The 21909-nt window shown below is 39.9% G+C and overlaps 1 protein-coding gene across 2 annotated transcripts in view; it reads right to left on the bottom strand.

Moving 5' to 3' along the window:
* Window positions 1–1780: 1780 nt before the first annotated feature.
* LOC141792271 (replication protein A 70 kDa DNA-binding subunit-like) overlaps window positions 1781–21909 on the bottom strand; it is a 43622-nt gene continuing 23493 nt past the window's right edge. For both annotated transcript variants that reach the window (XM_074673138.1, XM_074673139.1), the window contains exons 11-17: window positions 21677–21813; window positions 20985–21133; window positions 19126–19255; window positions 11608–11784; window positions 11378–11485; window positions 11105–11191; window positions 1781–2409 (exon numbers count right to left, since the gene is read on the bottom strand). In XM_074673138.1, coding sequence (XP_074529239.1) covers window positions 2308–2409; window positions 11105–11191; window positions 11378–11485; window positions 11608–11784; window positions 19126–19255; window positions 20985–21133; window positions 21677–21813 — 890 coding nt within the window. In that variant the 3' untranslated portion in view covers window positions 1781–2307. The remainder of the gene's footprint in view (window positions 2410–11104; window positions 11192–11377; window positions 11486–11607; window positions 11785–19125; window positions 19256–20984; window positions 21134–21676; window positions 21814–21909) is intronic.

Below are 21909 nucleotides of genomic sequence, written 5' to 3'. Positions count from 1 at the left end.
AGGATTAAAAAGCCTCTTACACACTCCATCAATCTGATTTGTAATTTATAGTTAATGCCCAACAGTAATAAAACATTAATCTTGTTACTTTTTTAATAGGTTTGTTAGGGGATTGAGAGACATCTAAAGTCTATTAATTACATCACTTTCTGCTCGTAAACCACAGCTTTTTTCTGTTAATACTTGGTGCAGTACCACAGAAGCAACAATTTTCTCTGGAAAATGAGGTTACTAAAAAAGCACGTGAGAGACCAGACAGCAACAAAAGTAAAGAGTAAGTTACCTGTTTTTAGACAACTTGGACAACACAACATAAACATCCTGAGACAACATTGCAGCTTGTTATTACATGGTTGTGTTGTGTCACACATTAGTCAGATCAACTCAAACTGTGGAAAAAGAGTTCAGTACATTCCACAGTTGAAACTGCGACAAATTTTGAAGTGTCTATTAACACTTTCAATCTATAAACAACAGATTGAATACGTTTATTTGTATCTTTACTTCACTTGGTGAGCATAAACTTTAGGATTTTGGGTAATGACTAATGTTCAAGACAAGTGTTAAATATTAATGTTGATTGCATCTGCAGATGAGTTAATGAGCGGACTGCACAGTGGCGCAACAGTTAGCGCTCAAGCAAGAAGGTCAACGGTTTGATTCCCAGTTCTCCTTGTGCATCCAGGTACTCTGGCTCCCTTCCACAGTCAAGAAACGTGCTCATTAGGTTAATTGGTCACCCTAAATCATCCATGCGAGTGTGGTTGTGTTTGTCTCTATGCGGCAGCCCTGACACTGACAGGCTGGATTTGAACCTGGGCCCCGAATGTGAGGGCAAACCTCGTGGAGCACGACCTAGACCACTAGGCCATCTGCACTTCAATACATCAACTTCTCATTGAGGTGCAACCACCTGTGGAGTTTCAGCTATTTAACATCTTTAGCCGCGTTTCCACCAAGCAGACCGGTTCAGTTAGTCTCGGTACGGCGCGCATTTTGTGGCGTTTCCACAGACTTATCCCGGGACAGATCCCCAAAAATTGTGACGAGCTGGCCTACTTTCTTGGGACCCTTTCGTATGGGTGCCACACTGAACCGATCTGCTCTCGGAAGGTGGAGAATTGCCACTTACCCCAACAGCAGCTGTATTTCTCCTGGCGGCACAAAGACTTCCCTGAAACAAAGCTTGATTGCACTTTGTATCAAAGAGCTACATGCCAATCACAGAGAGGACGAAATGCTGTATGTCTTCCATCTGTGCTCTTTGTTTACTGTGTCGTGTTTTTCTTCTTTGTTGGATTCATTAGCAGGGTAAACTGTGTCGCGCTGCTACGGCGTCACACTATTGTTTAACAGCTGCGGCTTTCGGCATCCGGCTTACAAGCCGCTCACCGTGAGAGGGCACAGTTTGCTGTGGAAATGCAAACAGTGTCAGGCTTAACTGTACCAAACCAAGCCACACCATACTGAACTGACCTGGACTGCTTGGTGGAAACGCGGCTTTAGGTAAACTTGTAGCATGTTAAAATCCAGACACACTGTACAGTGAATAGGTTGGACCCCCATCAGGTTGGGACAGGACCCCTCTGTGTTCCAATTTGCAATAACCAAATGCTCATGATATATCATTTCTCACCAGTAGGACACCTTTAAATTTTTAGAATGGGAACCCTTTTTCTGCAAAATCAAATTTTAATAAATGTTTCAATACCTGATGCCTCTTTAAAACACACTGAAACAGATTTTAACCAAACTTCCTTTTTAATCACTCTTTTTTTTGTTTTCTGGAAGTCCACAAAGCAAACAGGAACACTCAAAGCAAAGAAAAAAGTTAATTAAATAATAAAAAAGGACATGCAGTAAAAACAATTGCTAACACGTGATTCTCCCACGCCTCCTTTTTTTAAACGATAAGAATTAAATAAATCTGACTCATCTACATCTTGCACATTGAACACTGGGCATCAGTTACAGATCTGAAACCAGAGATGAATCACTTGAATAAAACAGACAGAGAAACACAAATCTAAGCAAGTGTATCTAAAACAATCTACCTAAAACTTATTTGTCACACCTCTTTGTTGTAATGGTGATGAATTGAAAAGTAAAAGGAACTTTTCTGGTGCTGGACAACTTGAAGAACATGAATTACTTAGAGTTAGTGTCTCGTTTGGCTGCCATTTAAACATGATGAATCAGCAGCCACCCATCTGTCGCCTCAGATATGAAGCGATCTGGTAGAAAAAGCAGGACAAGTCAGAGAGTAGCGGACGACAGTTTTAAAACCAGACAGCCGTTTGGATGACTTTAGCTGGCCAGTTGGCGGATGTTGCTGATGAGTCTCCGGCTGTACTCTCTGTGGTCTATGGGTTGGACTTCCAATACAGTTACCTTCACTCGAGCCTCGTCCTAAGGGAGAAAAGAAAACATCTAGAGTTTATTTAAGTAAATAAAAAAAAGAAGTTAAGTAAAAAGACATCTCTAACATCAACACATTAATCTAGACTTTTCTTATGAAAACAAGAAGCAATGTAAGCTACAGTCTGTAGTCTGTAAATCTGTGACACAGCTTTTCCTCTGTTCTAATTTCAGTTCCTCACACTTCTCGAAGTGTATCACAGAGACAGAGCCCTCTGATACTCTTACAGTGGCTATCTGTGACCAAATGTCTTAAAAACCAACAACTTTTATTGAATAAAAAGTTGATGAGAGACTTTTCTTGTAAGCTTCTGCTAGCATTCTTCATACAGCATCAAAGCATCTGTGTTTTTGCATGTATAACTTTTTTCCTGTTTAAGATGCCAATGAGAGAAATATCAAAACAGTGGTTAACTGACAACATAGCTTCCACAGTCAAGAGTCTTAAATGATGACAATAAATACAGATGTAGATTAGTATAACTATAAAACAAAGTTAGATCAAAGGAGAAAAATATTCATTTTAAAAATTATTACAGATAAGACCATTTGGTAAGTTGCTAGGCGCCGCCCTGTTGGCTACGGCTGCCTTTTGCAGCAGCTGTCTCTTCTTTGTCCGTTTCTTGTAATTTTTCATCCCTTCTTCATAATCTTTGTATTTGGAGTGGATCATTACTTTGTTTGGCTCATTTGTTGGTCATGGACACCAAACTTTTTGTGGCTTCAGCGAAATTTTTACTACTTTTTCTCCCGTGTTTGTCTGGAGGTCCTACATGTAACCATGGCTGCATTGTTTACATGTGAACTCAGCCGTTAGCAGCCTGTAGCATGTCAATGCTAACTGGTGTAAGGCCTGATGTCTTCCCACAAGGTGAGGAGAAGGAGGTGAGGACAATGTGCTGGTTCTCAGGTGTGAGCTAAGAAGTGACGACATGGACCAGTCCTTCAATGCATCATTATTGGGAACGTAAGATCTATCTCCAATAAGATGGACGAGCTAGCTGTGCTAACCCAGCAACAGAGGGAATACCAGAGGGCAGAGTAGCATCATGCTATTCACAGACATGGCTAACGGAGCTAACATCAGACTCCAACACCACATTGGAAGAGCTTCATCTGCTGTGAGCAGACAGGATCCAGGAGACAGAGATGTAGCATGACTGAAGAAGCTCAGTCCTGGACCCTGTGGAGGTGGAGACTGGCTGAACTGGACAATGATGGACAAGCTGTCATCATCTATTTTCTTATGGACCTTTTTGCACTTTCTTTACGTTTTCTTACTTTGGTTTTCTTGATTGCTGCTGTGACTACAATTTAATTGTACTTGTTACAATGACATTAAAGTTTCTTCTATTCTGAGTTGCCATTTGATTGTTTTTTCTCTTATGAGTTCTTTTATTTAGTAATTTGCAAACATTACAGAGTTTACTGGATTTCTCAAACCCCACCATCATCTAATTGTTAGATTTCCACTTTAACAAGCTTCAGCTAAAACACGTTCTGTCAAAAATCAAATGACTTTATTATCTTAGTTTTTGAAAAATATTAAAAACATCAGAGAAATCTTTTTTTAATAAAAGACCTTCACCTATAAGAGGAGACTTTTTTTTTAATTTCAAGTGTTGAAAGCTTTGATGATGAGTTTTTGATGATAAGTTTTTGGTTGTGAGACAAGCTGAACTCAATGCTATTTTAAGTGCCGAACACAACACTGTCTACACATGTTGTTGATTCTATTTATGTTAATGACTAAGACTTGATGGTTCTGGTGATGAAGTTATTATCTGGTCTTTTGTCTCTACTGGATAAGACAGCTGGAAAAAACAGGAAGTGTGTGGCAGACGACATGCACCAAATCACGTGGGGACAGAGATCAATTTAGTGTGTAACCAGTGTGATGAGTACAGCAGCCTCTGAACATGTGGCGCCTAATGCTGAAGTTTGTCAGGATTCTGGGTGATGATTGATGCTGCTGATGTTGGTGATGATGGCACTAATGAGAAATATTTGTGGTCAGGTGGCAGACTTGGTGAGTTACACCACAGAATTTGTTTACATTGCAAATCGTAAGTACTAAAAATGAGAAAACAAGGAGACATCAACACAACCAAAAAAAATTAACCACAGGAGTTTTGAATAACTATAAAACTTGAAATGTCACATCTCACAGCACCAGCTGACTGGCATAGGCCATCACCTCTGACTCCCTGATGCAGATTTCATGTGGGATAATGATCATTAATTCATGCTTGTCTTTAAAAACAAATATGCGAAGAGCCAGCATGACCACAGGAAGACATGATCCTCGCCAGCTAGAGGCTAATTAGATCAAATCTGACACATAAACATTTCAAATGAAGAGAAAGCACAATACACTCTGGTGAAAGTCAGAAGTGTTAAAGGACAGTGTTAAAGGAAAGAAGTGTTAAAGGTCCAACAGCTCACCTTTCCTAGAAGTCAACACAGGCAGGATCATCTGCTCTAGTCTGATAAACATTGATAAAAGTCTGACTTGAACACATCAACCTTTCAGTTGGAAGTTAGAAGTAATGGTAAAATGCAGTTTGAATGTATGCATGGAAAAGCAGCAGCTCGTCATCCAAGTGCTCTTAAGCCTCAAACATTTGATAAACTGGTACTTCATCAAGATATTGAGCTTTATATCCAATCAAGTATTGAAACATTTTCTCATGAAGACATAAAGCCAAAAACTAATTTCCTTTATAATCATTGGCAATATAAGGAGTGTTAATCCAGACACTATTCATTCATCAATTAGCAATTCATCCTGCACAGCCAGCATCAAGGATTCAACATTTGCCCATTACCTCAGATGTGATTCAACACCTCTATTAGTGTTTTCAATTTATATCTACCAAGTGATAGTGGGTGAATTAAAGGAAACAAGAGGAGGCAGAGAAGTAATGGTGTATGAAAAGATGAGGTAGAAGGCTTCATTTAACAAGTTTGGGCAAATATTCTAATCACATGACAACTCATATATAAACAAGGTGAATAGAGGCTCAGGTGAGATTTTTAACGACACCACACTTGCTGATGCACACACACCTGTTTGTGGTGTTTCAGACTCAGGATCAACAGAGTTCCCTGCTGTGATGAATAATATACAGAATGCATACATTAAGTAGACCCCAGCTGAGATGTATGAATTATGCAGCCATAAAGAATATGAAACGCTGATGGGGAGGATGTTAACAAGGTTTATATTAAGTTCACAAATGTGCCTTCAGCCTAGAGACAAGCTGTGGCTGTTTTCAGACCACATATTTAACTTGGACTGAAGTCTCTCAACAACCCAGAGGATGAAGCGAGCTCCTGCTGAACATGGGCTAAATGCTGTGGCAGCTCAGAGTTTGAGGTTATCTGCCACAAGAGTGCAAAGTTGTGTTTGTTTTTTAATGAGCTGAAGCCAGTCAGGGGTCAAGACTAAGCCCATGTTTTCACTGACAGATCACACTGATCAGCATTTACAAAGATTTCTGGGGTGCCAAAAAAATAAAGAAATAAAAGGACGAGGTGGTTGGTTGAACTGTTCTTTGACTTTTTGCAGTGACAGGAAAGGAAATAAGTCATTCAGATCTGGTCTACGTTATTAATGTTGCCCAGAAAATGAATCCTTCCAGACATCCGAGATTTCCTCATGTGCCAACATAAAGTAAGTGTTAGAGTTAAAAATGAAAGATGCAAACTTTTGGGAGATTGATTGATGAGGAATTTGGTACTTATCTATTCTGTCAGAACGATGATTGTTTTAACATCAAAAACGCAAACATATAACTTTTCAAAGAGCCTCAGTGGACAAGATACTCACAAACAATAAAGTGATAAATACCAAACATTAGCAGTGTAGGCTGCAGTGCTTAGCAAGGGTGTCTCTGTTTCAGCTCAGAAGATTTTTGCACCAAGCGGCAACCTCCAGTCTAAGAATATGAGACAATGCGGAAGTTCTAAAATCTTCTCGACTGTCCGTTTGAGGCTGGCTCCAGAAGTACCAGAAGTCACAAACACATCAAGCCAAAAAAAGCTGTTTTCAAAGCAGAAATTAACCTATTTACAGCCTGGTTCAAAAAATAGCTCCTGTCTGAGTCGCTAATTTTACTGTTGGCACCTGGGGGGGTGAATTTTTTTTTCTAACTCGGCTGTTAAGAGGATATTAAGATTGCAAGCTCTCCCAATCACAGGCACAGCTCAGGATCACGTGACCAACAGGCGCCCTATGGCTGTACGCAAAGCCCTTGCCACTACCAATATGGCCACGATAGCCGATGTGCTTCATTTTCTGTTTTAGGAACAGACAGGTGTCGTCGGAGAGACTACGCCCATGTTTTATACAGTCTATGGTTTGCACACATAGGTGCAGGGTCTTTAAAACCTGCCTCTTACCTGATGTGCCAGGACTGGTTCCAGCCCCTAGCAAACCAGAGTGGACAGGGTGGTACAAAATGGATGGATGTTATGGAAATTTTAATGTTACAGCCTGTTAAATGCCACATTTTTACATTGTATATGGAAAATCAGAAACAGTAGGGATCACATATTGTCTCTATTACGGGAAAGACATTTTTTTCCCCACAAAGAGTTTGTTTCTGATTATTCAAATGTTACTTATTTATTCATAAAAATACAGGCTTTGTAAGTTATCAGAAAATATATTGATTTGCTGCTCTCTAAGTGGTACCATATATCAAGCTTCACCCTCTAATTATGTTAACATAATTGACCAGCATTACATCACAGACTTGGAAAAACAAGCATTAAACCTGGAGTTAATTCAAAGCCTTCTATAAACTGAGACTTGAATAGTGTATTCAGTCACTAGGTGAAAATCAGGTACTCATTCCCTGGAGCATAAATTATCTTTGATCATCATTAACACAAATGCAAATTTAATGTTTATGAAGAAAGGTGCACACAGTGAATCAAATCCTGCAGGAGAAAATTGATCTTCGACATCATCTAATTTTCATTAACTCCACCTGTAGCTGAGAGATGTGGGATTAAGCTACAAGATACTCTCCTCCTCTCCTGTGGCGCTCTTCCTTAATGTAAGATCATCAGCTACTGCACTTATTAGAATCTATCAGAGTGTGAACTGTGGAGGTCTTACCGGAAATTTCAGTGTATTTTTAAGGGATAACTCTATTATTGTTATCTAGAGAGAGTAATACTTTGAAACAAATGCTGAGAGTTACTCCGTTAACATCAACCATTAAAAACTTCCCTATCTCTAAATATTTGTACACACAAGGACTGCAGTCAGACTTGAAAAAGACAAGTGTTGATATGTGTAGCATCAGCATTTTTTTTGTAAATCAAAGCCAAACGCTTCCAAAAAGTCAAACAAGCAATCTAAAGTCTGAAAATGAAAAGAAAAGGAAGAATCAGCTTCTCTGTGATCTAATATTTATAGGTTTTGGCAGTAGTTGGTAGTTTGACTTCTCTGCATTGCACCAAAACATAAAAAAAATCCAGAGTTTTCAAGCAGGAAGTTCAAACAACAACTTTGAAACATGGCTCTTAACACTGTTGTTCTCCCTTCAGTGTGTCCTTGTAAAAAAAATAAAAGGCAAAGCACACGTTTTTTAACTTCATTAATCCTGTTAAGCTCTAACATTTCTTGAAATTGTTCCATTCCTGAGAAAACAAAGTGGAACACACTGATCTTTTCCTCATGTGTCACACTCAGAAGTCTACAGGAAAAAAAGTGAGACTGAAGAAAATGATGCAGAACGAAGGAATCACAGTTATTCTTCTATGTTTGTCTTTTTTGAAGCTTTGAAACTCAAACTTTGAAAAACGCCCACTGATGAGTGACTTGTGTATTTTTTTGTTTCTGCTAAGGGATCTGCATTTAATAATACAGAACATAATGATAAAGGTGTCATTGCTCCTGTTTAGCTCTAGATTAACGCTTCGATCTTCCCTAAACACAACAAAAAAGTGACACTTAAGCAGAAGGTTTATTTAAAAAGGTGCAGAAAACACACTCATACCAAGGGTGGAAATGTGGCACTGTGGGCATCATCTTTGTATGAAAGATGCCAAATAAATAATACTTAGAGTGTTTTTTCCCATTTCTTTCCTTATTTTGTAGGACAAGTATTATATTTGCTGTGTGCAGCTTATGTTTCCATTGGGGTCATAATTCTTCTTTAACGCATTTAAACTAATTAGACGACTACAGCTCATTACATAAGTGCCACTGGAGCTGTGGATTTTAGGTGTTGAACTCTAAATGTTTATCCATTAACCTGCGTTGAATTCAGACATACACATTTTTATTCTGGGTCCAATGAAAGTTGCTTTTCTAGCATGTTATGCAATTCTCAATTAAATTGTAGGGTTTCAAGGATATGTTGAAGGTTTGAAATGCTGAGGAGATTTCAAACCCACTTCATGCTAAGGAAACAAAATGATCAGCCAGCTTGTTGTTTTAAACTTTAGGAATGTGCAAAATCAGGGATAACATCGTTGTAGAGAAGTTCCTAACTTTAGAGTGCCAGTAATCATTTGCTTTTAAACAGTGATGGCTTTTAGCTGTTTGACTCTCAGTAAATATGCACAGGTTTTAGAGATATCCAGAGATCATTATCCATATTCATTAGCAGAATGTTTACTGACAATAATCATACCAATTGTTTTAGAGTAAAGAAAACAAAACTTGTGTAAATCTGTGATAAATGCTCTATCAGTTTATGAGATCCTCTTGTATTGCATTATGTTATGGACTTGAATGCTTGTGGTCTTTTTTTGTAATGTGTCTATATATTTGAGTCCTCTGTGTCTGTCAGAAATTTTGTGGACTGTGCTGTTTAACTTAGCCTGACTAACCTTGAAAAGGACACTTTTTATCTCACTGAGTTATTTCTTGGATAAATAAAATTTGAACTTAGAAAAAATGTTGAAAACTTAGCTGTGAAAATATGTGCAAATTTAAAACACGTTTAATACTCAGGATTCCAGATTGTTGAGGCGCTGACATGGTTGAGAGGAGTAGAATAGTTGAATTGACACCACACGTCTGTGGAGTATTTAGACAAAAAAAAAACACTTGTGATGAGCCCCAACTCAGGACAAAAAAAGTTTTAAAACTGGGTCTTGTACACCAAATTAACTGTATATGCAGCAGAGATACAACACTTCTGTGAAACTGTAATATGAACCAAATCCTCAGTTTGTTTGTTTGTTTGTTTTGACATGTTGTGCAGAAACTTTTTGTTTTTTTTGGCTGTAATGAATATCACAGCATCTGTTTATCTGGATAAGTGGCACTGGCATGCTGGCTTTTGCAGTAATTAGACAGTGGAGCTCATTTTACTAAAAGACATGACTGTTCGCTAACCAAACAGCAGCTACAGAAATTATACATTTGTGTTTGATGTGAAGGTTTTTGGTCAAGGGGTTGAACAGTTTTGGAGTTTAAAAAAACTGGCTTCTAAACTCTGTGTTGTTCCTCGTAGGTTTCCTTGAGGTCAGGATGCAGATTGTTCAGAGCTCATCCTACATCTCAATCATTCCACTCAGACTCTTGCTATGTGCCCCAAGTAGCAAATTAGCCTCTGAATAATTAAGCTAATTAGGGCTTAGGCAGACAATAGCGAAATGCTAATTAGCGTCTAATTAAGAGCAATGATTCCACAGCTGTATTTGTTCTTCTGTTATCCAAAGCACACTGGCTTCATAACAACTCCCTTGTCATTGTGAGACTAATTGAAATGGTTTTGGATTGTTTGGATTGTTGTTGTGTTGTGTGACCGACTTTGTGTTGTGATTATTTAGCACTTAGCACATCTTGTTGTGCGGCTTTACATGATTGGTTGTTGTTGCTGTTACATATTCATCAACGACAAGCAGCCTATCAACACAAACTCAGCAACTCAAAAATGTGTCACCACTTAAAAAAGAGGTGTTTTTACATTCAGCTGTGACGGTTCTGTTTCCTTTTATAGCTGTTCTGGTGGGACCTTATGAGCCGCACCTTTCTACGTTCCACTATTAAGGAGTCAGCCTCTGCCTGCCACCAGCTCCTCTTAAAGGTTGCTGCTAATCAGAGCAAAGTCTGTGCCAATCAAGATACTAAATCTGTAAACACTGCAGGCTCTGCCATCTCATCATGCTGTAACCATCAGATTTCATTTGTCAGCGATATGACAAAGAAGGTGTTACTTGGATTTGACAAGAACAAAATCCTGTGGGCTTAGAAAACATTTGGTGCAACCATTTCCAACCCCAGATTAATGACTGAAGGTGGTCTCTGTTTATGAAATACGCTGCTTTAACACATAATCATCTGCTGGGGCTAGTTTCCATTTTGGGGATTTGATTGTGAAATTGACCCTAAATGAGACCATTTACTGTTTTTGCTGCAATGGTTGTTTTGAAAGCCCATTTTCCAGAACCATTATTAGCGCTGGGAAAAATAAAATGCCTGCTGGTGTATTTGTTCAGAGCAGTGATAAGACAGCTGCTTATAACAGACGTGCCGAAGCCAATCAAGGGTCGAGGATTCCAGCGAGGCAGAGTGCACTGAAAAATACTCTCACAGCTTGCAGGACAATGATGAGCGCCATCACATGTCATTATATTCTGCTCTTTTATTCCTGAGAAACTAAATTGCATCGCATTGTATCAAACCCTTTTGTGCTCCCTGTTTGTGGTTACTTACGTTGTACGTTTCCAGCTTGACTCGGTTTTTAAAGATGTGAGTGGTGAAGTTGGCTTTCTGAAAGACTTCATCAAATGCCGCCTCATCCTTAGAAACAAACACAAACACAGAAGAAGGTGTACACAAAGTCAGGGCCAGGGGTTTACAGGACGTAGTCTGTTACAGTTAACCCTCCAAGGGGAATAGTGGAGACAATTTTCTTGTCATGAACAAGCTGGTTTAAAGAGAGCTGTGTGTGGTTGTAAATTGTGTTTGTGTGCGTGTGTCTCTCACTGTGTCTTTGAGCTGTCCCAGCGTTTCTGCGCTGTGACCCAACAAGACCTCAGCTGTCTCCTGGAAGCATGTCACCCACTGGTTATCCCCGAAGTCCGCTAAGTTGGCCTGAGAATCAGACAGGCAGACAGAGAGTCAAAGATTATTCATGTCTATATGTGATCACACAAGTGGCAATATTCCTCAAAGTCAGCAACGCTGCGTTAATAATGTGCAGCGTGAGCACTCACAGAAAGTAGGAATCTGTATTTGAAGTTGGGGAACTCTTTGTTACACTTGTCACAGCGGTAGAATCCGTTCTGCTGGTCGATGACCTTCTTATTGCAGTTTTCTGAAGGACAGGCCTGGTACAGACAGTTCTCCTTGCGAGTGTACACCACTGTCGCCACACAGCTGAAATAATCGGCCTAAAAAGTCAGAGCAAAAAAACACAGGAGGAGAAGGAAATCTAATTACAGGAGCAGAGAAGCAAGATCAATAAAAATACCAAGTCAGGTCCAACTGCTGCAAATTGATCATCTCACAAAGCCACGGTTAATTTACAGGTGGTGCTCCTTTTAAGAGTTTTCTGCTGAGGAGAAATCTAACCTGTAAATCATTCTACAAGCTGGAAAAATCTTCAAAAACAAATAAAGCCAGGCTGCTATCATTTAATTATAGAAAATTCAATTTTACACCAAACCAGTGGTTCCTGCCTGTTCTAAGATAATTATATTCTAGACATAATTTCCAAAACGCTGCACTAAATGAACCACTTTGGAAACTGGAGCTGCAGCAGTGACACCACCCCCACGATAGCTGGGAAAGAAGACAATGTATCAGCATGATTCACCAGCTCATTACCATTGGCCCTCAAAAAGCATGATTCAAGTCACTGAAAATGTGGTATATTGATAGAAGACAAGACAACAGCCGCAGGAGGAAGGAAATGATGATAGAGGAAGAGTCAGGGCACCAGTGTGATGGATCATCTTGTTCCCCTGTTAAACTGGCAGCTCTTTCCTTATTGTGTGCTGCATATGTTGGTGCACTCCTGTACTAGAAGATGTAAAAAACATGAAGAAAGCTGTATCTGTTCTCCTTGTGTAGCTGACACAGCTCCATAAAAAATTAAGAGTAGACCCATTTAGGTTTTTTGAGAGTCTTGAGTGAGAAATAAGATGTTGTAGTTGCATTTCAAGTGACGAGAAAAATAATTTGTGTAATAGTTTCAGGGTCTCTTTGTTAGTAAAACATGGTCAGTAACACGAGAAAACTTACTTTTATGCAATAGACAAACTCTTCTAGGTTTTATCGATGACAGTTTTTTTATTTTCATTGAGTGCAACTTTTCAAAACCTCAATCCTTCTGGTCAGAGATGGCACGCCAGTTTGGCTCTGTGGTTCAATCATACGTCCTGATGCTGAAAAATCAAAGTGGTGGGTTTAGCTCACACCCTTGGCCCCCAACTCCTCTTTCTTGTTTTCTAACTGTGTCCACTCTAATGTCCTCCTGAAGGCCCAAAAATTAATCTGAGGAAAAACTAAAAGATGATTTTAAGGTTCAAAGAAGTTCCGTCTCATGATAGAAAAACAGAAGGAGTAAATGACATCTTGCTATTTGCAACTTGTCACATCAACAGGGAATAAAACTTACAGAACAAGTTCAAAGCAATCTGTAAAAGGTGACCGATGAGTGGACCACAACAAGAAACTTTAAAGGAGTTTGTTAAGTAGGAGGCTGCAACTCGGTGGATGAACAAGGCGACAGGTGGCTCAGGCCGCAAGAACACAATGAGTAATCACTCGTCCGCATTACAGAGTGAAAACCGCATGACAATGGTCTGATAAGATGACGAATTTCACAACTCGCAATGTGTCAAACTTTTTTTCAACAGCTTCAACAGCTGATTACTTTAAAGGGTAGACTTACTGCAAACAGTAATTAAAAGTGCACCAAGAAACTTCGGTGAAGAGGAAAATGTCAAGTTGGATGAACCTCAGTTTATGTGGGTTTTAATTCAGTGTTAAAGTAGCAAATACACAGCTGCAACAAACACAAAACAGCACAAAAACAGCCACGAACAACAGTCTCACACTGAGAGGGAACAAAACGCAGGCTTGTGTGAAACCTTAAGGGAGGAATAGGAAACATTTATGTTACTCAACCAGGGACAGTTCTCTAAAATTATTCCAAAAGCAGCATCTGAGAGCAGATATTAATTTTTGGTTTGATGAAGACGAGGAGGAATCAGCTCTGAGGAGATTGATGTGCAAGAATTTTTCAATTCAAAGGTCTGTGGACATATAGAGAGGTCTACTTGCTGCAGTAAACAGAAGACAGTATTCAGAGATAAATACAGTGATAAAACTTAATAACAATGAGTTTCTAGTCTTTTTAAGCATCCAGTAGGTTTATGGGTTTGTTTTAAGCCTTTGGAAGCAAATAGGTTTTCATGCCTGTAACAACTGTACACACCATGTCCATTCATTCCAAACCAAAACACAGCCGTAGGCAGTAGAAAGTATGAAAAATATTACACGACGATTGGAAATGAAAATATGCAGGACTGGTTAATGAAAATATTTTGATATGAATTCAATTAAAAAGCTCTTGGAAGCACTCAAACTACTAATATTAGGATAGAGAACATTAAAACCTTTGGGTGAATCATTTCAAGCAGATGGTCTGTTCTCAACTGTTTTAGTACGATTCGTCATTTTTCTTGCTCTGTCAATATTTGTGCTTTTAAATCCTAACTTTGCAGCAAACGTCATGACTATGAAGTCCGTCAAACTGGAGTAAGGGAAAAAAATGAAAGAGAAGCAGAGGAGCGAAATATGCTTCTCCCAGTGCAGGCAGGACATCTTTCAACAGTTTAAAGAATGAGAATAAGCTGCTTAGGGTGCAAAGAGGAACATAAAATAAAATAAAAATAAATTCAGATCAGGCTTGGCATCGTGGGCAAAACTGTTGCCAACGAGTCAGTCCAGCTGGTAGATGCATGCTGTTTACACATCTCTATTTGACTTCCAAACAATCTTGGAACAGTTTAAAAAGAGAGCAGAGGGAGTTTGAGAATTCTATGCATAATAGATGTGAGGAGAGACAGATTTCTCTCCCTCTCTAATACATAAATTGTGCTCATGCGCAAAAACTCACCACCACACACACAGACACACACTCACACACTCTACTACCATGCAAGGTTATATGCAAAGACCCAAACTTACACATTAGAAATACAGATACAATGAGCCTCTTTCCAGCTTTGAATGTAAATGAGAGTGTATGCGGTCTAACAGAATCAAATTAAAATGCAGCGATGTTGCCGTAATTTAAACAGATATTAGCACCTTCAGCGTCAGAGCTCACACCGCTACAATCAACAACTAAAAAAAGGAAAGAAATGCTAATTCCAGGGGAAAAGGACGACTGGCTCTTCCTGTAGAGAGGAATTTGATTTCCATAAATGAAAACGTAAAGCTTGCACACGGCAGATGAACTGGGTATCATTGGGAGAAAGCACACACGTTCTGCCCTGCGTGCACATAAACACAGATACAAATGAACTGACACACGTGCAAGCACAAAGAATAAATGTGATGCACATGTACAAGAAAGACCCCCCCCTCCAAAAAAAAAAAGAAAGAAAACCTTTTTTGCTTTTCCTTGCGTCACTGGAGGATATTTCTGTTACCAGGAGAGCCGGCCTTAAACAAGATGTTGGAATTGCAGCCAGAATTTAAAATGAAATGCTTTAAAATGCATTCTAAAACAACAACTACAAGCTAGAGCTGGGCCAGACTCATTACTAATGTTGGCCTAAATGAGTCTATCAAAGACTCTCTCCAGGACGTGGGCCAGAATTCACAAATACACAACAACTAAGCAGAGCTGCTCCTTGGTTTTACAGCCCACACTTCCTGTTAAGAGTTCAGTAAGGGCAGTGGATGTGAAAAGGCTATTGTGTTCTCAGCATCCCTTGTGTGATGGGTGATGCTCTCCCTTGTCCCCATGACCTCCACAGATACTGTCAGTCAGGCTCAGAGCTCTGTGACACTTCCTCCCCGCTAGCTAACACTGACTCACAGCCTCATAATCTGTCCACCCATCCATCCAGCCAGTGCCCATGCCACACAGCAAGAAGAACCTCTTTCCAAACACTTACGAAGGAGCTTTTTTTAATTAGGAGAAATTTTCCCGTTAGCAACAGCCCTCTCCCCCCTCAGCACTGCACTCCCATGTTTCCGCCTGCCTGCCTGCCTCATCATATTTCGCAAACTTGGGAAGATTGGAGCGCTGCGAGGCTGGAGAGGTGGGAAGGCAGCGGGCGGGGAAGGTGGCGAAGAGGGTGCATGTGGCGGCAAGATGCTGTCTTTTGGAGGGGGGGATTGTCAAGGGCTCATGATGTTGGCAGAATGTGAAGACAGAGGTCAGCAGGATTTGGACCATAGCGATTCAATCACAACCAGACCACTCTCTATAAATCCCCCTGCATTTGCCATCATCTCCTGTTCTCTCCGCTCCTTCTGTGGCTTTTTCCGTCTCCCCCTCTGTATTCCAGTGTGTACACAGAAGCCTTGGGGCGAAGTCTTAACCTTAAGCACACTGAGGAAAACCTGGAGGAGCAGCATGACTAATGCCACGCACAAAAACAGATACACAAAACCGCTCACAGACATTCTGACGTACAAATACGTGCACGGAATCACCTCAAGATTCATACACATACACACACACACACACACACACACACACACACACACACACACACACACACACACACACACACACACACACACACACACACAGAGACACACACCTCTGATATTCTGGAAATAGTTTTTTATTCTTATCACACCAAATCCCTATGTCACCTCTGGCACCTAAACGCAATTAAAATTTGTATGTGGAAGGGCAACCAAGTGAAAATCTACTTCACATAATTGACGTGGCTGCACATGCCAACCTCAATGCTTGTCCCAAAACACACAAACACACACACACACACACACACACGAACATGCAGACATTGCTGTTTTAATTAGAAATGGCTTGTACACCTTCACATGCGCAAACAGAGTCACAGTCACACACATACATGGAGGCGAGCAGGTAGAATGTCAAATTAGGTTCCTTCTGACTAAAAGCTAATGAGTTGGATTTTGTTATTAGAGCCAAAGCTGCAGCCTCAGAGTACGTGATAGCCAACCTCCTAAAAGCTGTTCAATTACAGAAGCCGTTTGGGGGTGGCACAGTGAGAGAAAAGAGGGTGAGACAAAGTAGTGAAGGGGGAGGCACAGAGAGAAGAGGAGAAATATCAGCTTTACATTTCAACCTTTCAACTCCTTTCCCCACATCTGCTATTAGTGTTCCTATCTTGACCCTTTTCTAATACGAAGGGCCCAATTTTCTTTGTCTCTGGTCACCTCACTCCTCACTCTTTACCCCCTTCTCTTCTTCCATCCTTTTCTTTAAGTTTTTGAGAGACAGGAAGCTGGAGTGTCTGCCTGGTTTCCCTCAACATATCTCAATCTCTAAACGCTCTCCAGCCGAGTTCCTCTCCTCCTCTGTGTTATGCCCTGCAGACTCCCTCCACCTCAAACACATAATTAGAAGTTTTTTATTAGAAACAAAACTGATCTTGAAGCTTCTTCTGAGTGGCTTCTAATTAAACGTGAGGGATGAGGGAGACTAGCTGGAAGTGAACCCAATTAATTAAACACAACGTTTATGAGTGGCATACACCGCTTCCATGCAGTCGACTTTTAGTGCAAAGTAAAGATAATCCTCCATGATAACACTTCTTAAAATAGGACAAGGATCAATTTCAGAGTTCTCACGTGCGCCTGCAACAATCTCAGGGAGTTTAAAGCAGTATATCTAATATGTGAGCTTCTCTATCACACTCCCACAGCTAAAACAAGAGAACCATGACTCTAATCCATAAAGTCATAGCGAGGCACAGCCTACAGCTGCTCTCTTTGAAATGAAAAGGAGACTGACTGTGGGCTTATGTTGATCTGAAACACTTACACTGAGAAAAGACTGAGTTTTGAAATGAAAAAATACACTTCTATTGATGACAACCTTTTCTGACAGATTTGAATCAGAGATACTCAATGTAACCTCAATATTACCACACAAAATAATACTACAATTTTCACAACAGTTGCAACTCAGATGTTGGTCACATTAACAGGACTTGTTTTTAGAATTCCGTAAGCTAATTTTTACTTTGAGATTTCTAAAATCTACCTTGATGCCTCTCGAAAATGTAATTCAAATGTGAGCTACACAGCATGTGTGGGTACAGAGGAATGAGCTGTGGAGATAGGAGCGGGAGAGTAGAAAAGCCAACAGTCAAGAAAATCCGGGGAGTCACACTCTTGTCATCAAAGCCTTTGTGGCTGCAAACTTTTGGAACAAAACCACAAAGCTTTAACTCTCAGATTCTCAGGGACAAAAACAAAAACCTTGTGTTTGGCTTGCTTGTCTTACAACACTGAAAGATTTTCTGCTCTCAAACTCTGCCACACTTTAAATTTGTCTTTTCAAACAGCAGCCAGCTGTCCGAGTTAGAGGAGGATTTTCTGACTGACATTTTAATCTACTTCCAGCCTGAGTTTTCATCAAGGCCCAGCTAAGAGAGCCACACAAACAGAACAACACAGTTTGCTTCAGAGGCAAAAAAAAAGCAGGGCTTCATTTCCACTGGTCCACAGACTATATTCTGTTTTGATTTAAAACAAAGAAGTAAAAAATAAGCCAGAAAATTAAAAAAAAAAAAAAAAAAAAAAAAAGGAAAAGAACATTAACAGCTGAGTGCAACAATTACAAGTCATGTGCCACAGTTTTGTCATTATTGTTTTTTCCAACAGGTCCATCAAATTAATTTTTCCCTTTTTTTCAAAGGGATAGAGCATATTAATGAACATTTTAGCACAGCATTCATGTAAATAAGCCCATGTTAGAAAAAATGCTAACTTTTATCTTCACTTTGAGCTCAAGAAAGTAGGGCTGGGTTTGATCAATATTGATTTAACTGCTTTGATTATCAATTTTCATGCCCCATGTGAACATACGTGGTATGTCACCTTACGTTTTGGAGCAATATAACAACCCAAATGTCAGACCTTAAAGCCGAAGGATCTGGCTTTATGCTGCTGCTGCTTTGGCTGCCATTTTTTTGTTGTTTGGTCTCTGCAGGACCTCGTCCATACAATGCAAATAACACGTACAGTCCCCATCACTTGCCAGGAGATGAATCAATTCAGAGGATTTGCTGAATCGATATTGAATTGGGCGAGGAAATATTTTGATGCATCGATTCATCAATACTTTTACCCACCCCTACAAGAAAGTTTAGAAAATAAGCTCAAGTCCTTTTCCTGACATGCCATGAAATGATTAACCAGTTCCTGGAAAAATTATAATTCTGGCTATCAATAACATAAAAAAACTCATTAGTTGAAGCCTAGTCAGATTGTAAAACCAGATATCAAAGAGAACACAGGTTTGGATCAAACATAAGATGTGTGTTTCAAAGGTAGCAATGACTCAGCTATGGTTGACATTTAATTTTAAGTCAACACATTTCTCACTTAAGCGTTGGAGCATCTTTTCAGGAGAGTCATTACAAATCTTTTCAATACTCACATTATCTGATTGTTATTTTGTAATTTTAATGAGGTAATCCTTTTTGTCTGAAAGTGTCAGTGTCAGTGCTGTTAATATAGACCTCTTTGTACTGTATGTACTTCACCTTCTCTCCGTGTCCCAGATGCTCGTCTTTAATGTCGCTTAGAGACTTCCAGTTGGTCCTTGCTCCACTGCCTTCTGACCTGGTCTCTGTCAGGGATTGGCTGGCAAGCTTGCAGCCTTCCTGGTCAAACCTGAGGTGTGGGAATACAAACACAACAGCACATATGCATAAATAAATGTATATATATATATATATATAAAGTTAAAAAACAACTTGACTGTAAGAATGTCGTGCATTATTTAAAGAGAAGAGAGACTGAAAGAAAATGGAAGGAGGGTTTGTTGAGTTTGATGGAAAAAGACAAACTGAGCGTGCCTGAGAATATGATGAATGTTTCCTGAGTAATGATCAAACAGCGCAAGACAGAACATTAATAAAAGTCATCTAAGAGCATTTTCAGGTAGCTTTTTCTCAGGAAAGAACAAAAGTGTAAGAACTAGTTTGTGTTTACAGAATTGCTGTACCAATCCCTCATCTGATTTAAATCTATTGTATTTTTATGCTGCAATCTACTTCAACATATGGCTGTCTACTAAACACATGCACAGATCAATCAGCCTGTATATCTATTCTTCAACATTGTGACACAGGTTATGTTTATTTTTCACTGATTATAAAAGTCTTGTGTGTCTTGGCTCTCATCTACCAACTCCATCGATTCATTTATCTACCTTTTTAATATTCTCTTTAAAAACTCTCAATGCATCACTGTGACTACTGCTCTGTATTCAAGCCGAGTGGCGCAATCTAATCAAGGCATCATCTGAATTCATCAGTTTCCTTCAATTATGCGAGCAAGCCTGGCCACAAAAGCAGCATTTCGCAACAGGAGGTGCAGTTTGTCTTTGTGAAACGCAGACCTAAATATTGAGAGGGAGTAAAAAAAACTGCTTGATTCGTGAAAAACATTTATTGTGGTTTGCTCATAGCTGTCAGAATGTAAGCAGCGGAGGGGACCAAACAGCTGCAGAGATTGAGGAAACGGCCTAAAAAAGGATTAGAGATGAGTAGAAGTGAAATGAAAGAAAGGGGGTGTGACATATTTTTCAGTTATTTAGTCCACTGAATGTCTGGATGAAAAGGTGTACTGACCAGAGACTAATAACACGGACTAAAGCTGGAGTGATGGGGTCTGCCCCTCCTCTGTCTCTCTGTCTAACTCACAAACTTGAGCAGCTATTAAAACTTGTGCAAAGTGCACAAAACCAAAGTTCTTAACCCAGCAAGTCACATTTATTAACCACACATTAACACTCAAACAATGTAACAGGTTAATAACCACAGGAATAACAAAACATGAGGTGTTAGCCCAGAGTTTGATGAATGGTTCACTTTAAGACTAACTTTTAAGTTGTAACACATAACCCACACACACAGAAGAATGAAAACTGCATTTATATTTCAGGGTTAAATAAACTTGTATACAGCCCCAACAAAGCTGAAAGAGACATAATTTTAAACCCACTGCAGTAGCTGCAAAGAAGAATCTGGTTTGATGCAGTTCACAGTGTCCCCCTTGTTCCTGTTCATGTAAAGTGTAAGTTCAGAGAGGAACCTGGATATATCCGTGTTCTGCTTTTCTCTTTTTACCTCAAGCCGGTCCTGTCTACACCCTGCTCCACTGGGACTGTGGAAGCACATGTACGCAGTCTCTTGACACGTGATCAGCGCTTTGCGCCAACGTTTGCTGTTTAGTCAGTGTATGTGTGATCACACTGAGTGTTGAGATTTTGTTACAGTTTATTTTTATTACAAAAGGAAATAATCTACACGTGTGGTGCTTGGGATGAGGTGACTGCAAATCTGTATGCACACTCAGATGAAAATGTGCGTATGTGTGGGCGTGCACGGTGACTCACCAGCCCCTCAATCTAAAGGCCTCTGGTATGTCTGGGTTGACCATGACTGTCGAACTGAACAAAGCAGAGAGAGATCTGCCCCCAAAATCAGACAAGCGAGCTCCTTTGATTGCGACCACTGGCTGCCCTGAGCCGTCAAACTTCTCAGCCTGAGGGGAGAAAAAACTGTGTTAAAAACAGCAACAAAGAAGAGAAAGATAAAGAAAAGGACACACAGCAGCAGAGGTGGTATTGTATCACAAATGATCACTCTATTTCTGCAGCTTGGATGGACCAGAAAGTGATATAGGGTATGGTTTTCTTTTATAATTGGACAACCTACAAGTTAATTTGAAAGTCATTTTTGGATTTTGGCAAAGAGAAGGGATTAGCTCTTGCAGATTGAATGAGCTTAGGGAAGAATAGTGCCATTTCATGCACATTTGAGAGTTATTTAGCCTGCCGTCTCAAATCAGGGACTCTGGTCCAAAACACTCCTGAAGGTCAGGGGAATGACTCGACCCATCCAAATTTTACAGCCCTGAAATCCCGATCACACAGCTCTGCATGTGAGCGCCACAAAGACATATGTGCACATGCACGGCTTGGCTTCCTCATGAACACACGATTAATTACATCCTGCGCTGCGTGTTTTTATGTTAAAATCCCAAATCCATCCCTGGTTAGAGAGACAGAGAGATTATAGTTATTACCTCCTCTCCCCATAATGTGGCCGTCACCACTTTGCCGGTTGTGTCTATTAAGTGGAGGGCCCTCTTGGAGACTTCTCTGCTGTTCTTTGTGGTTATACGGGACACCTTCTCTGCACTCTTGCACACTCCAATTACATCTGTGGGGCAAAAACAGTCATTTTAAATCACCGCCTTTATCTCATGAACACACCAGAGGTAGATAAGTATGCTTAAAGTGAGGTAAGGAAAGGAAG

The sequence above is a fragment of the Halichoeres trimaculatus genome, unplaced genomic scaffold, assembly GCF_033239565.1.
Source record: "Halichoeres trimaculatus isolate MK-OKI-2021-1 unplaced genomic scaffold, fHalTri1.1 fHalTri1_scaffold_6, whole genome shotgun sequence".
Lineage (NCBI taxonomy): Eukaryota > Metazoa > Chordata > Actinopteri > Labriformes > Labridae > Halichoeres > Halichoeres trimaculatus.
The sequence above is the reverse complement of the archived record's forward strand: the minus strand, read 5'-3'. Positions and strand labels throughout refer to the sequence as shown.